General features: G+C 36.5%; 1 protein-coding gene across 1 annotated transcript in view; it reads right to left on the bottom strand.

Annotated features, from left to right (window-relative positions):
- Nucleotides 1-16,059, bottom strand: part of LOC130921708 (cadherin-22-like) — a 514,730-nt gene that overhangs the window by 76,612 nt on the left and 422,059 nt on the right. Inside the window, exon 11 of the mRNA XM_057845921.1 lies at nt 13,016-13,137. Coding sequence (XP_057701904.1) covers nt 13,016-13,137 — 122 coding nt within the window. The remainder of the gene's footprint in view (nt 1-13,015; nt 13,138-16,059) is intronic.

The raw sequence follows: 16,059 nt of genomic DNA, 5'->3' as shown, positions 1-16,059 counted from the left end.
TGCCATCTTGTTGATTTATTGTAATAATAAAGAAATACAGTACTTATGTACCGTATGTTAAATGGATATATCCATCTTGTGTCTTATCTTTCCATTCCAACAATAATTTACAGAAAAATATGGCATATTTTATAGATGGTTTGAATTGCGAATAATTGTAATTAATTACGATTTTAAATTTTTAAGCTGTATTTAACATTTAAATTAAAAATTTTAATCGTTCGACACCCCTAATATATATATATATATATATATATATATATATATATTATATATATATATATGTATATATATTATCGGTTATCGTATCGGTATTGGCCTTGAAGAGCAGGAAGTTATCGATATATGTATCGGTTTCAAAAAATGGATATCGTGCACCCCTAGTTATGGTCCGAGTTGCGGCGCTGCAATAAACGTAGACTCAAATGAGTTCAAGAAACTAAATTCTGTGCTTTATGAAGAGTGAAAAAAGCAGAATTTAACACAGACGAAATCATTCAGCCGATTAGAGTGAAGTATTACTGAAACAAAATGGTGACGTCACGTACCGTAATGGTCGGCAGCGGGTCGCCGCATATGTTTCTTCAACACAACGTGGCCGTGTCAATAAAAAAAAATCGGTTTATATATATATATATATATTTCAGTCTCCATCCATGTACCCGTTTATAATGCGCACCATGATTTTACAAGTTGATTTTGGGGGAAAAAAAGTGTGCGTTATATTCGGGGAATTACGGTAATTGTAAACACAATGTCATGAAAAACCATGATATTTGAAGAATTCCTGAAATAGGAACAAGAATTTTTCATTTCCATTAGGCATGTGCTGGTTACCGGTTTCACGGTTTACCGTGGTGTGAAAACGTCGCGGTTTCAAAACCACTAAAATTTTCCGTCAGACCGTAGTACGGTATTCACCATATTTCATGTGTCAAAAACGCAGCCAGATGTGGTGTGGCGCGGCAGCGCTCACCCCCTCCCGTTTGTTTCTGTGTGTGAAAGTGACACTATCGGCTAGACAGCCAGCGAACCCAAAAACAAATACTCCAAACATAAGGCGTTCTTTTCTTCAATTTATTGAGCTCTCAAATCGTGCTAAGTGTATTATACAAAATCAACACGTTTAAAACGTTGTACAATTGTATTTTTCCATGCGTGAGTAGCTTCAACAGATTAGCACCATGGAAAAGTTCGCCAAAAACAAAACACACATTTTCCTTTCAAATTCGATATACACACTAACTAAAAGCGTACAAAGGTGAATGTTAGCCTAGGCTTAGCTGGGAGAGCAACTTCGTCGAGTGTTACAGCCGCAGAGCGAGAAAACAAACTTGATTCGCTTGAATGAAGGGGAAAAAGGATAGCATCAAAGATCGTTAATTACGATAGATGATCTTGCCCTAAGCACAAATCCACGTTCGTTAGCTCAAGGAGAGGTCTCACTCCCAATGTTTTTTTTTATTTTTTTTATTTTTTAGATGAAACCTTTCCACAACAATATTTACATTTTAACTAACTTTTACATTTTTAACTAACTTATTAACTTATGAATTCTTTATGTTCTTTTTAACACAAAGGCATGACATCATGTAGACTAGATTTGACACAGTGGCTGAAATTGGCAAAACTTCACTTGAGCTTTTCCAACCTCCCAAAAAAAGTGATGCAGTATAAATTTTTTAAAAAATTATTCAGAAGTGTTTTTACTTTTCTATAGAAATTATTTTGCTCTTGCTCTAATCTTGAGCAACTTGAGCTGTGGCTGTGGGTATAGTCTATAAGTTATATTTTAATTATATTTAAAATATTTTTTTCTTCTTAAATTGATACTTTATTTATTTTAACAATATATTCATGTTCCAATTTGCAACTATGCTCTGAAAGAAAAAAAAAATCCTGTTCAATGGAAAAAAGTTATTTTTTTTAACCCATACATCTCAAAATAACACATTTTGTAGCTATAATTGCAATACCGTGATACCGTGAAACCGTGGTATTTTTGCTCACCGTTATCGTACCGTCAAAATCTCATACCGGCACATGCCTAATTACGACGATATTTCAAGAAAACTACATGACCGGGTCGTTCGCACTTATGCATCTTCGAGTTAAAAGGATGTACAGTTGTGGTCAAAAGTTTACGTACACTTGTGAAGAACATAATGTCATGGCTCTCTTGAGTTTCCAGTTATTTCTACAACTCTGATTTTTCTCCGATAGAGTGATTGGAACAGATATTTCTTTGTCACAATAAACATTCATGAAGTTTGGTTCTTTTATGACTTCATTATGGGTTAACAGAAAAAGTGATCAAATCTGCTGGGTCAAAAATATACATACATGGATCTGAAAAAGCAAATCATTCACTTGAACAAGTCAGGAAAGTCACTTGGAGCCATTTCAAAGCAGCTGCAGGTCCCAAGAGCAACAGTGCAAACAATTGTTTGTAAGTATAAAGTGCATGGCACTGTTTTGTCACTGCCACGATTAGGAAGAAAACACAAGCTATCACTTGCTGCTGAGAGAAAATTGGTCAGGAGGGTGAAGATTCAACCGAGAATCACCAAAAACCAGCTCTGCCAAGAATTAGTAGCTTCTGGAACACAGGTGTCAGTGTCCACAGTCAAGCGTGTTTTGCATCTCCATGGACTGAGAGGCTGCCGTGCAAGAAGGAAGCCCTTTCTCCAAAAGCGGCACCTTAAGGCTCGACTGAAGTTTGCTGCTGATCACATGGACAAAGATAAGACCTTCTGGAGGAAAGTTCTGTGGTCAGACCAAACAAAAATCGAGCTGTTTGGCCACAATGCCCAGCAATATGTTTGGAGGAGAAAAGGTGAGGCTTTTAACCCCAAGTACACCATGCCTACCGTCAAGCACGGTGGTGGTAGTATTATGCTGTGGGGCTGTTTTGCTGCCAATGGAACTGGTGCTTTACAGAGAGTAAATGGGATAATGAAGAAGGAGGATTGCCTTCAAATTCATCAAGATAACCTAACGTCATCAGCCCGAAGATTGGGTCTTGGGCACAGTTGGGTGTTCCAACAGGACAATGACCCCAAACACACATCAAAAGTGGTAATGGAATGGCTAAATCAGGCTAGAATTAAGGTTTTCGAATGGCCTTCCCAAAGTCCTGACTTAAACCCCATTGAGAACTTGTGGACAATGCTGAAGAAACAAGTCCATGTCAGAAAGCCATCAAATTTAACTGAACTGCACCAATTCTGTCAAGAGGAGTGGTCAAAGATTCAACCAGAAGCTTGCCAGAAGCTTGTGGATGGCTACCAAAAACGCCTAATTGAAATGAAAATGGCCAAGGGACATGTTACCAAATATTAGCGCTGCTGTATGTATATTTTTGACCCAGCAGATTTGATCACTTTTTTCTGTTCACCCATAATAAAGTCATAAAAGAACCAAACTTCATGAATGTTTTTTGTGACAAAGAAGTATCTGTTCCAATCACTCTATCAGAGAAAAATCAGAATTGTAGAAATAACTGGAAACTCAAGAGAGCCATGATATTATGTTCCTCACAAGTGTATGTAAACTTTTGACCACAACTGTAGTTACTGTAGACGAAGTCATGCAATCACTATCAAGTAATGTGCCTCGCTCCAGTAGAGAAGGACAACATGGACACCAGGAGAAGCCGTCTGTGAAAAAGTTTGGAAACTCAATACAGGCAATTTGACAGTTGATTTGGTTTGAGTTGATGTAAAATATAGCAGGTGTTGTGTGGGCTCTAATACATTCTGCCAGCGTCTCGGGCCTCAGACGCTCAGCACTCAACAAAAGCGACGAGAACGCTTTCAAACAGTTTTCTTTTCCATTTTTTTTTTTCTTTTCACAGTCGACAGATGGAATGGAGAGAATGAACATTTTCAGCATGCGTGTGGAAAAAGAGAACTCATCTGAATTATTTGACTTTTACTTGAAGTGAAGGAAATATTTGCTTGGTTTATGCCGGTTTTCAATGAGATGTTGGCCGATTCCAAAAGAATTTTGCGTGACAGACTGTTATACTTCAACTCTTCTTTCGTAAGGTCTAGCGAAAGGAAAAACAGTAAAGCCACTGAGTTGAAGTGATGAAACTATTTTAAGAATAATGTTTGCAGCAGCCCCATGACTGCCTTTGATTTTTTTTTTCCCGATGACGTGATGAACGTCATGGGGTTTTAACCCGTGTGGGGTTGCTATATGCAGGGCCGGCCCTGCCTTTATGCAGGCTATGCAGCTGCTTAAGGCCCCTGACCACTAGGGGGCCCCCAATTTGGCAATTGTTTAATTTATTATTCTATTTTGTTCACTACAGTTTGCTTTATTTGACTTTTGTGAGTTTTGATACATGATTACAAGCTTTAAAAAAAAGTTCTTCCTTAACTTCTTTCTTTCCTGTTTTAGAAAAAGGTTTGGCGCTATCTATTGTAAGTACTGACAATCATTTGGGGTGAGAAGTTTGAAGTATGCAGTGCAACAAAATCTGATTAATATACAAAATATGGACGTATGGCTTGGATTGCACGTATGGGTTTCACAGTACACTGTGACGAAATGGTGGGACAAAAATATGGACCCCTTTGCATTATTTCACTTAGGGCCCCCAAATGGCCTGGGCCGGCCCTAGCTATATGCAACAAGCACACAAAGAGACTATGTTGGAACTGTTAAAAAAAAATAAAATGTTAGTAGTTGTAATTATTGTCGTTGTTGTTTGTTGAAAGTTAGTAGTTGCAGTAGTTTGTTATTATTGTTGTTATTATTTGTTAGTTGTTCTATTGAAATAAATTCAGTTCATTCTAAATTCTTATTTGTGACTTTTTGACCATTTCAATGTTTTATTTACATTGTAAAACATTTTACACATACATAAACAATATAGGACATATTTAGTTCTAGTCACAAGACAATGCTGCTACTAGTACTTTTATTTTCCATAGATGGTGGCATCAGATAGCATTAAAAGTAAATAAGTTAATAAAAACAACATATGTATGGACGCCACCGAACATTTTGAGTTGTTGAAATATTCAAAAACGACTTAGTTATCACACCTCAAAGTAGCCGTACATATTATGTAAAATAACGCGAGAGTGGCGTTTTCAGTTTTCTCCATAGTCCTTCTATAGGCTTGTGTTGTCCTAAGTGTGTGTGTGTTTGTGTCGGGTGGGGGTGGGGGTGGGGGTAAATAAATAAATAAAAACTACATATGTATGGATCGCTCTGACCCCAATGAACATTTTGAGTTGCTGAAAGAAAAAAAAAAAAAAAGACTTAGTTATCACACCTCAAAGTATCCTTACATACTATGTACAATAAGGCGAGAGCGGCGTTTTCAGTAAAACTGTCATTGTCAAAAAAATTGCCATGCATAAAAAATTTTGTTGTCAGGGTTGTTCCGATCATGTTTTTTTGCTCCCGATCCGATCGTTTTAGTTTGAGTATCTGCCGATCCCGATATTTCCCGATCTGATTGCTTTTTTTTTTTGCTCCCGATTCAATTCCAATCATTTCCGATAATTTTTCCCGATCATATACATTTTGGCAATTCATTAAGAAAAAAATGAATAAAACTCGGACGAATATATAAATTCAACATACAGTACATAAGTACTGTATTTGTTTATTCTGACAAGAAATCCTCAAGATGGCATTTACATTATTGGCATTCTTTCTGTGAGAGGGATCCACGGATAGAAAGATTTGTGACTTTGTATATTGTGACTAAATATTGCCATCTAGTGTATTTGTTGAGCTTGCAATAAATGATACTGTGGCCATGCCCAAATGCATGATGGGAAGTGGAACCATGACTGTGCGTAGTGCTACCAATTGATACATCTTCTCTGCGTTGAGAAATAACATAAGGTGTTAAGAAAAAGATCAATTGCTACCTTGCTTCCCCACATTGTTTCCCATGATATTTCTAATCATAGGGAGAGGGATTGAAAGGCTTTAGCCACTTAAAAAAAGGCTCCAAAGGCTGCCAAAATTCACTATACTCATTTTACGCTGCCTTTAATCTCTCTATATAGGTAAAACAGCGCCATTACAGCTTGAGCGTGACAATGCGTGAGTGAGTTATGCAGCGCATGCATTAATTGCGTTAAATATTTTAAAGTGATACATTTAAAAAAAAAAATTAATTACCACCGTTATTGGGATAAATCTGATAACCCTACTTTAAGCCTAAACTAAAGACTCTGGATGAGTGTAACATATTATGTCTGTAACGTTAAATACAATTAGAAAACGATTTAATTAAAAAATATACTGTATATATATTAAAAAAAAGGCATGGCCGATATTTTTTTGCCAATTCCCATACTTTGAAAATGATGTGATCGGACCCGATCGATCGGGACGTCTCTAATGCATATATACATATATAAAAAACACAGTTTTCTCCAAAAACACAGTTTTCTCCATAGTCCTTCTATGGGCTTGTGTGTCCTAAGTGTGTGTGTGTGGGTGGGGGGGGGGGAGAATAAATAAACAAATAAATAAATACATAAATAAAAAAATAAAAACTACATATGTATGGATAGGTATGACCCCAATGAATATTTTGAGTTGCCGAAAGAAAAAAAATATTCAAAAATGACTTTATCACACCTCAAAGTAACCTTACATATTATGTAAAATAACGCGAGAGGGGCGTTTTCAGTAAAACTGTCATTGTCAAAAAAATTGTCATGTATAGAAAATTTTGTTGTTGTAACTTATTGCCTCATTCAAAGCTCTCATTATGTCAAATGAAGTATTATTTTTATTATTATTTTTTTTAATCTATATATACAGCACAGTTTTCTTCATAGTCCTCCTATGGGCTTGTGTTGTCCTAAGTGGGGTGGGGATAAATAAATAAATAAAAACTACATATGTATGGATAGCTCAGACCCCAATGAACATTTTGAGTTGTTGAAAGAAAAAAAATATTCAAAAATTACTGAGTTATCACACCTCAAAGTAGCCTGACATATTATGTAAAATAACGCGAGGGGGTAAAAACAATAGCATCGCACGAGGGTTAATGGATTGGACATATACTAGTGATAAACCCGTCTAAATCCACAGCAGAAAGAGGACGAGACACCACATGATTCAATATTAACTTTCCAATATTCCACTGCACACTTCCCTTCTCTAAGTTAAAACACACTAAAAATTCCGACTTCACCTTTCGAATTTCTCCTCTCAAATTAATTACCGCCGAAAATCTCATTTGATAGTCAGCGGCCATTGCAATTTCTGCTTAGAACACCTGGCGAGCTGCTCCGACGCAACCCATTTCTCGCCTTAAATCATGCAGCTTTTTCAGCCAGACCCCTGTTACCTATGAAAATAATAGGGGAGGCGAAAAAAAGAATTGTTTTCCCGCAGGCCCCTTCCTGTGAATTCCCCAGAGACTGAAAATGAGCGCTGGAAAGCCTTTCGCCAAAGGCAAACATATTTTCATTCAGTCCCAGGAGCAGCCATCTCCACAACACCATAAAAAGCCAGAAGAGACAAGTAAAAATTGATGTGAATAACCTTTCATATGCACCCTGCCTCTCCATCTCCCCTCACAGGTGACTACAGTCGCTAGGTAGGCGTGTTCCTATATTTACATGAAAAGCTCACGCAGTAGGCCTGGAGTGATCTTTTGGTGCAGGACGTCTAATCAACTCTGTGATGAAGAGGAAGGTTAATGCATGCTAATTCTGGTGACGCGGCAGGAAAAAACACGGCAGGTGCGGAATGCAACACAGATGTAAATACAGCAACCAGCATGGAGGCCGGAGTGTTTTTTTTTAAGGCTTGTTTTTTAATTACGCCTTTGTTTTGGACGTGTTACAGGGGCCAACTTTGCCCGGAGCATTTTGATGCATGTGGAGCATAAAACACCCGGATAACCCTTTGAATTTTTAATGTTGAGCAGCGAAAGGAGCAAGTAGAAATGCTCTCACCTGTGGTTGTGACTTTTCACGCTGCTTAATATTCCAAAATATTTAGTTGAATTGTTATAGAAGAGGGTTCATTGGGACAAATAGAATAAACAAGGAGAATAGTGACCAAAAAAAATGATTGAATATATTAAGGATGGGAAGAAACACTTAAACTTGCGATACGTCAAGGCCGGCCCAGCCTATAGGCAGACTATGCAGCTGCTTAGGGCTCCTGACCACTAGGGGGCCCCCAATCTGGCAACCTCATTTTATACGTTGTTAATAGAGCAGCATGAATAATGTGGCGCGCATTGTCGTTTATCTATGTAAACATCCGTTTACGACAGTTTCCTTTATTTGACTTTTGTGAGTTTTGATACTTGATTAAAGGCTTAAAAAAATAAAAGTTCTTCCTTAACTTCTTTCTTTTCCTCTTTTAGAAAAAGGTTTGGTGCCATCTACTGCAAGTACTGACAATCATTTGGTGTGAGAAGTTTGAAGTATGCGGTGCAACAAAATCTGATTAATATACAAAATATAGACGTATGGGTTTGATTGCATGTATGGGTTTCACAGTACACTGTGACGAAATGGTGGGCCAAAAATATGGGCCCCTTGGCATTATTTTGCTTAGGGCCGCCAAATGGCCTGGGCCGGCCATGCGTCAGGTTCACGATACAATGTCAAAAATTTTCCCCTGCAATTCAGTCAGGTAATGCTCAATTTCTCCCAGAAAATGATTGCAATTATAAATTAGGGCTGTCAAAATTATCGCGTTAACCGGCGGTAATTAATTTTTAAAATTAATGACGTTAAAATATTTGATGCAATTAACGCACATGACAACACAGTGCAATGCCAACTTGTTACTTGTGTTTTTTTTGGAGGTTTGCTGCCCTCTGCTGGCACTTGGGTGCGACTGATTTTATGGGCTTAAGCACCCATGAGCATTGTGTAATTATTGACATCAACAATGGCGGGCTACTACTTTATTTTTTGATTGAACATTTTACAAATTTTATTAAAACGAAAACATTAAGAGGGGTTTTAATATAAGATTTCTATAACTTGTACTAACATTTATCTTTTAAGAACTACAAGTCTCCATGGATCGCTTTAACAGAATGTTAATAATGTTAATGCCATCTTGTTGATTTATTGTTATAACAAACAAATACAAGACTTATGTATCGTATGATGAATGTATGTATCCATCTTGCGTCTTATCTTTCCATTTCAACAATAATTTACAGAAAAATATGGCATATTTTATAGATGGTTTGAATTGCAATTAATTACGATTAATTAATTTTTAAGCTGTAATTAACTCGATTAAAAATTTTAATCGTTTGACAGCCCTATTACAAATGCTTTGGTAGGAATACCTTCATTGATTTTGCTTGCAATGATAAAACACAAAAGAGAATAGAAAAAAAATAAATCATTATCATTTTACACAAAACTCTAAAAATGGGCCGGACAAAAGTATTGGCACCAGGGGTCGCGTTAACCGAATATTTTCCGTCGTTGACCGGTTTTTTAAAACGGTGACGGAAAAAACTGAAGTCCATCTGTCATTTTGACAGGTTGCAATTCACACCCCAGACCACAGGGTGGCGAGTGAGCATAATAATTAGCTATTGTCTCTCTTGATGCATGACGTCGTTGGTCTTACTCGGAAAAATGTCAAGGCAACTGAGTGTCCGAAGTTTTTTCAAAAAGCCCCAAAACGACAATGGTGTTGATAAAAGAGGTGAAAAAAGAGTGTGGCCGCAGAGCGCGGATTCAGCCTCCAGAACTACATCAAAACGGCCATGAGAAGTCGTCTGTCCGAGGCAAAAGTCCAAAACCCCATGACAATAGCCTCTGCAGCAATCCCACTTGAGACATTTGATTATGCACAAGCGGGCACGCAATTCAAGTCCATGCGCACCAGGAGGAAGGTGTGAGACTGCGTTCAGGCCACAGCAGGTGAACTGTTAATTTCATTGTTCCATATGTAGCCTACCTACTGGGGCCACAGTCAGCTGTTTTTGTCACTGCGGAGAAAAAGTTACATATTCGTCTGCTTGATGTGTGATGGCACGGTGTGGATTCTCTGTTAAGCTTTTTCGGACAGAAAATTAATTAAAAATGAATGAAAACTAAATACTATTGAATATGTCATTATTATCATTTAAAACATTTAAGTGAAGGGTAAAAATAGATTATGATCAGATTTTTATGACCCTGTCAGTCAAGATGACAGACAACGAAAAAGTCAAGCGCAACCTCTAATTGGTACCCTTGGAAAAATCATGTAAGGCTTCTCTAATTTGTGTAATTAACAGCACCTGTTACTTACCTGTGGCACATAACAGGTGGTGGCAATAACTAAATCACACGTGCGGCTAGTTAAAATGGATTAAAGTCGACTCAACCTCTGTCCTGTGTCGTTTCGTGTACCATATAGAGCACAGGTGTCAAACCGATTCCAGAAAGGGCCAAGTGGGTGCAGGTTTGCTTTTCAACCAACGAAGAGGAACCTTTTCACCAATCAGATCTTTTACATTTGTAATCATTTAAACTTTGTCAGGTGCTGCTTGTTTCAGCAGGAAGTTCTTTGGTTAAACTCTCTGTGCGGTATCGGAACAAAATCCAGCACCCACTTGGCCCTTTCAGGAATCGGTTTGACACCTGTGATATAGAGCATGGAGAAAAGAAAGAAGAACAAAGAACTGTCAGAGGACTTGAGAAGCAAAATTGTGAAGAAGCATGGGCAATTTCAAGGCTACAAGTTCATCTCCAAAGACCTGAATGTTCCTGTGTCTACCATGCGCAGTGTCATCAATAAGTGCAAAGCCCATGGTACTGTGGCTAACCTCACTAGATGTGGACAGAAAGAAAAAATTGACGAAAGATTTCAACGAAAGACTGTACAGATGGTGGATAAAGAACCTTGATGAACATCCAAACAAGTTCAAGCTGTCCTGAAGTCCGAGGGGACAACAGTATCAATCCGTACTGTACGTCGGCATCTGAATGAAAATGGATTCTATGGTTAGAATGCGAGGGAGAACCCACTTCTGACCCAGAGACATAAAAAAAACCAGGCTGGAGTTTGCCAAAACTTCCCTGAGAGAGCAAAAAACGTTTTGGAAGAATATTCTCTGGTCAGATGAGACAAAAGTAGAGCTTTTTGGGAAAAGGCATCAACATAGAGTTTACAGGGGAAAAAACGAGGCCTTCAAAGAAAATAACACGGTCCCCACAGTCAAACATGGTGGAGGTTCCCTGATGTTTTGGGGTTGCTTTGCTTCCTCTGGCACTGGACTGCTTGACCATCTGCATGGCATTATGAAGTCTACAAACAAATTTTGCAGCATAATGTAGGGCCCAGTGTGAGAAAGCTTGGTCTCCCTCAGAGGTCATGGGTCTTCTGGTAGGACAATGACCCAAAACACACTTCAAAAAGCACTAGAAAATGGTTTGAATGAAAGCACTGAAGACTTCTAAAGTGGCCAGCAATGAGTCGAGACCTGAATCCTATGGAACACCTCTGAAAAGAAGACACCCTTCAAAACTCGGAGACCTGGAGTAGTCGGCCAAAGAAGAATGGTCTAAAATTCCAGCAGAGCATTGTAAGAAGCTCAGTGATGGATACCGGAAGTGGTTGTTGGCAGTTATTTTGTCTAAAGGTTGTGCTACCAAGTATTAGGCTGAGGGTGCCAATACTTTTGTCCGGCCAATTTTTGGAGTTTTGTGTAAAATGTAGGGCTGTCAAACGATTAAAATTTTTAATTGAGTTAATTCCGGCCTAAAAATTTATTAATCGTAATGAATCGCAATTCAAGCCATCTATAAAATATGCCATATTTTTCTGTAAATTATTGTTGGAATGGAAAGATAAGACACAATACGGATATATACATTCAACATACAGTACATAAGTACTGTATTTGTTTATTATAACAATAAATCAACAAGATGGCATTAACATTATTAACATTCTGTTAAAGTGATCCATGGATAGAACGACTTGTAGTTCTTAAAAGATAAATGTTACTATATGTTATAGAAATTTTATCTTAAAACCCCTCTTAATGTTTTCGTATTAATAAAATTTGTAAAATTTTCCATGAAAAAATAAACTAGTAGCTCGCCATTGTTGATGTCAATAATTACACAATTCTCATGGTGCTGAAACCCATAAAATCAGTGGCACCGTAGCGCCAGCAGAGGGCGATAAAACACCAAAAAATACAAGTAAGAAGTGGACATTACACTGTGAAGTCATTTTAATCTGTTTGAGCGGGGCATGTGCTTAAATGTGTCAAATATTTTAACGTGATTAATTGAAAAATTAATTACCGCCCGATAACGCGATGATTTTGTCAGCCCTAGTAAAATGATAATGATTTTTTTTTCCCATTCTCTTTGGTGTTTTTTCATTGTAAGCACAATAAATGTAGCTATTACTACCAAAACATTTGTAATTGTAGTCATTTTCTAGGAGAAATTGAGCATTATCTGACAGAAGTGCAGGGGTGCCTATACTTTTGGCCCAGCAGTGTAGCTCCAGCCTCTGACTAACAGCAGAAAGTAGCAAGTAATTAATAAACCAACTGCTCTGTGACAACTAAAAACCTGGCTTGCACACTACAGACTATCTCTGCGCACGTCTTACCTTTGTTGTTTTGTGGTCAAAAGTTCAATTCTAGCTCTAAAATAACTTAGCTGCTGCTAGGTAGTTAGTCTGAAATGCATTGCGAAGGTCCTGATTGCTTATAAAGTTAAGTGTGCACATTTTTGTACTACTATCTTTGGGGTGACTTGCTTCTGCATCATCAGCTGTGTTTCTCACATTTCGCATAGATGATTATAGGAGCGGAGCTCATCCACGTATGATTATCACCAGTGGATAGTCATAATAATACACTGATTATAATCACTCCACCACCTTTATGATGGTGGCTGCCATTCCTCCTACTTCAAATAGATCGGATGTCTAGCTGTGTCAATAGCAGCAAATGAGCTAAAATGAGTGTTTTCACTGACTCAATTTGAAACTGTTGCTGTAAGTCTGAAAATCAATAGAAAATTACCTGCCCCGCCTTGGTATCTTCACATATGGAGGCTTCATACGGCGTGGCCAGCTCAGGAGGATTATCATTCACGTCCAGTATCCGAATGCTCACGGCCGAGTGTGACGCCATGGTGTGGTTATCTACACAGGAAACAGAAAGAGCAGCGCTCCGTTGAGAGTCTCCTCCTGGTGTGCCAGCTTTGCATCTGTGACATCTCCATTGGCCTTTCACTCCAATCGATGCGACTTATTTGATTTCGCAAGTTAGTCAGGGACAACAACGACTGTGTGGAGCTACCGCACTTAAGGCGGTTCACACTGTCAAGACGCTGACATTGACAAAGGAGCGCAGAGGTGCCGGTGCGCTGACTTTACAATGCCGGGCAGACAATAACGCTGTAATATCAAACGTGGTGACGGTACAGAAGCTGTTACAGGTGCCGACAACTACTACTGTTGGAGAATAGATCAACTTGTGAGTACAAGAAGAACACAGATTTTTTTTTTTTTTTTTTTTTTAAGAAAAGTACACACAAATAATCCAAAAATGACTACGGAGTATTTCAGGTAAATAAAGTAAGACTAAAAATAAGACTCCGAGAATAAAGTCATTATACTACGTCATGAAATTTGTAATGTTTCGAGAATAATGTCATACATTGTAATACTATTAGAAAAAAATTGCAGAATTACGATAAGAATGTCGTGATACTGCGAGAATCAAGTCATACGTTATGTTACGAGATTAAATTCTTAATATTAAGAGATAAAAACTAGCAATATTACGAGATTAAAGTCAGAATACTACGTAACTTTCCGTTAATTCATGAGAAAAAAGTCATTATGTTACGAGATTAAAGTCGTAATGCTAAATTACATATCATTTTGAAAAAAAAAGTTGTGATGTTTTGTCAATTTCAGTAATATAACAAGATTAAAGTCCTCATAATACAAGAAAACTAAAGTTATGTTTGGAGATTAAAGTCGTAATACTACGTAACTAAGCAATATTATGAGAAAAAAGTCATGATGGTACGAGTTTGATGTCCTGATAATAAGTACCTTAACGTAACGTAATTACCTTACGTAATATTACGAGATTAAAATCATAATCCTAGAAAAAAAGAGTTGTAATGTCAAAAGCAATATTATGAGAAAAAGGCATAATATTACGAGATTAAAAATGTAATATGACGTAACTAAAATTAACTGTAAAATTAGGTGAAAAAAGTCGGAATTTTATGACATTAAAGTCGTAATACGAAGTAACTTTGTTTATGATTTTGAGAAAAAAAAATGTCGTCATGTTATGTAATTCACGTAGCATAACAAGATTAAATTCGTCATAATATGAAGAAAAAAAGTAATGGGACGAGATTAAAGTCGTAATACTAAGTAATTTTACGTTTTTTTTTTTTAATTTGAAAAACAAAAAGGGATGTTACGTCACTTTACGTAACACAACAAGATTAAAGTCGTCATAATACAAGAAAAAAGTTGTAATTTTAGGAGATTAAGGTCGTAATACTACGTAACTTTACATAAAATAATGGGGAAAAAAAGTCGTAATATTACAATATTAAAGTAATAATAAGTAACTTTATATATTATTTCAGGAAAAAAACTCATAATATTCTGTAACTTTACATAATTTTATGATCTTAAAGTCATCATAATACCATCAAAAAAGTCAATATCACAAGATTAAAGTCGCAATACTATATAACTTTACGTAATGTTATGAGAAAAAATCGTAATACTACGTAACTTTACATAAAACTATGGGAAAAAAGTCGTAATGTTACGACATTAAAGTCGTAATAATAAGTAACTTTACGTATGATTTCTAGGGGAAAAAAGTTATAATGTTATGTAATTTCATCTATCGTTACGAGATTTAAGTGGTGATAATACGAGAAAAAAAAAGGAATGGTACGAGATTAAAGTCATAATCCAGTACTAAGTAACTTTACATATCATTTTGGGACAAAAAAAGTGGTGATATGTCACTTTACGTAATATTACAAGATTAAACTCATCATAATACGAGTAAAAAAGCCGTAATTGTAGGATATTAAAGTCGTAATGGTACGTAATTACGCAATATAACGAGAAAAAAGTTATTATGGTACGAGATTAAAGTCGTGATAAGTAACTTTACATATTATTTCGAGAAAAAAAGTCGTAATGTCATATCATATAATATTACGAGATTAGTGTCATAGTACCAGAAAAAAGTCGTAATGTTACAAGATTAAAGTCATAATAGTACGTAACTTTACACAGTATAACAAGAAAAAAAGTCGTAATGTTACGAGATTAAAGTTATAAGTATTATAAATTTCCGAGTGTTTCTTCAAACTATGCCGAATTGCACTTTCATTTAAAAACAAATTAAAATACCTGAGCTTAGCTTCAAATGCTTTTAAAAATTAAATAAATGTCGATCTAAGAACAACAAAAGAACAACTTGCTAACTTGCATAGCAAAGGTCTGCTATCTTAAATGCTATAAAATGCTACGTTTTTTTTTGGGGGGGGGGGGGTTGTCTTTTCCTTTACAATACTCTTAATAAATCGTTCAAACACATGTTCACACATAAACACCTATGAACTAAATTACGATTGCATTTAAAAACAAAAAACAAAAAAACATTAGCTTATGTTGCTTTTAATAGGGAGCAGCTGGATTCAGCCATGTTAAATGATATTCACTGTTGCCACGAGGGGGCAGTTTATCCACCCAAATCAATATTACGAAATGCAAACACTTTCAAATCAAACCATTTTAATGCCACTCGAATTAAACAAATACTCAAATCAGCAAAAATTGATTTGAAGGTTTTTTTTTTTTTTTTTTAAATCAAATTACTCAAGTTAATCGATTAATCGTTGCAGCACTAGTGTCTTCAATGCTAAATGTATTTAAAACCATTGTTTTCCCAACTTGTGTAACTGCTCATCATCATCATTTGAAATGAACTGTTTTGACGTGATTTTCCTCTTTAGATTTCCTAAAAGTGACAGCAATTATTCAAATTCTTTGCGTCGTGCATTTCCCTAA

The sequence above is a fragment of the Corythoichthys intestinalis genome, chromosome 9 (genome assembly GCF_030265065.1).
Source record: "Corythoichthys intestinalis isolate RoL2023-P3 chromosome 9, ASM3026506v1, whole genome shotgun sequence".
NCBI lineage: Eukaryota > Metazoa > Chordata > Actinopteri > Syngnathiformes > Syngnathidae > Corythoichthys > Corythoichthys intestinalis.
This window is presented reverse-complemented; position numbering and strand designations above follow the sequence as displayed.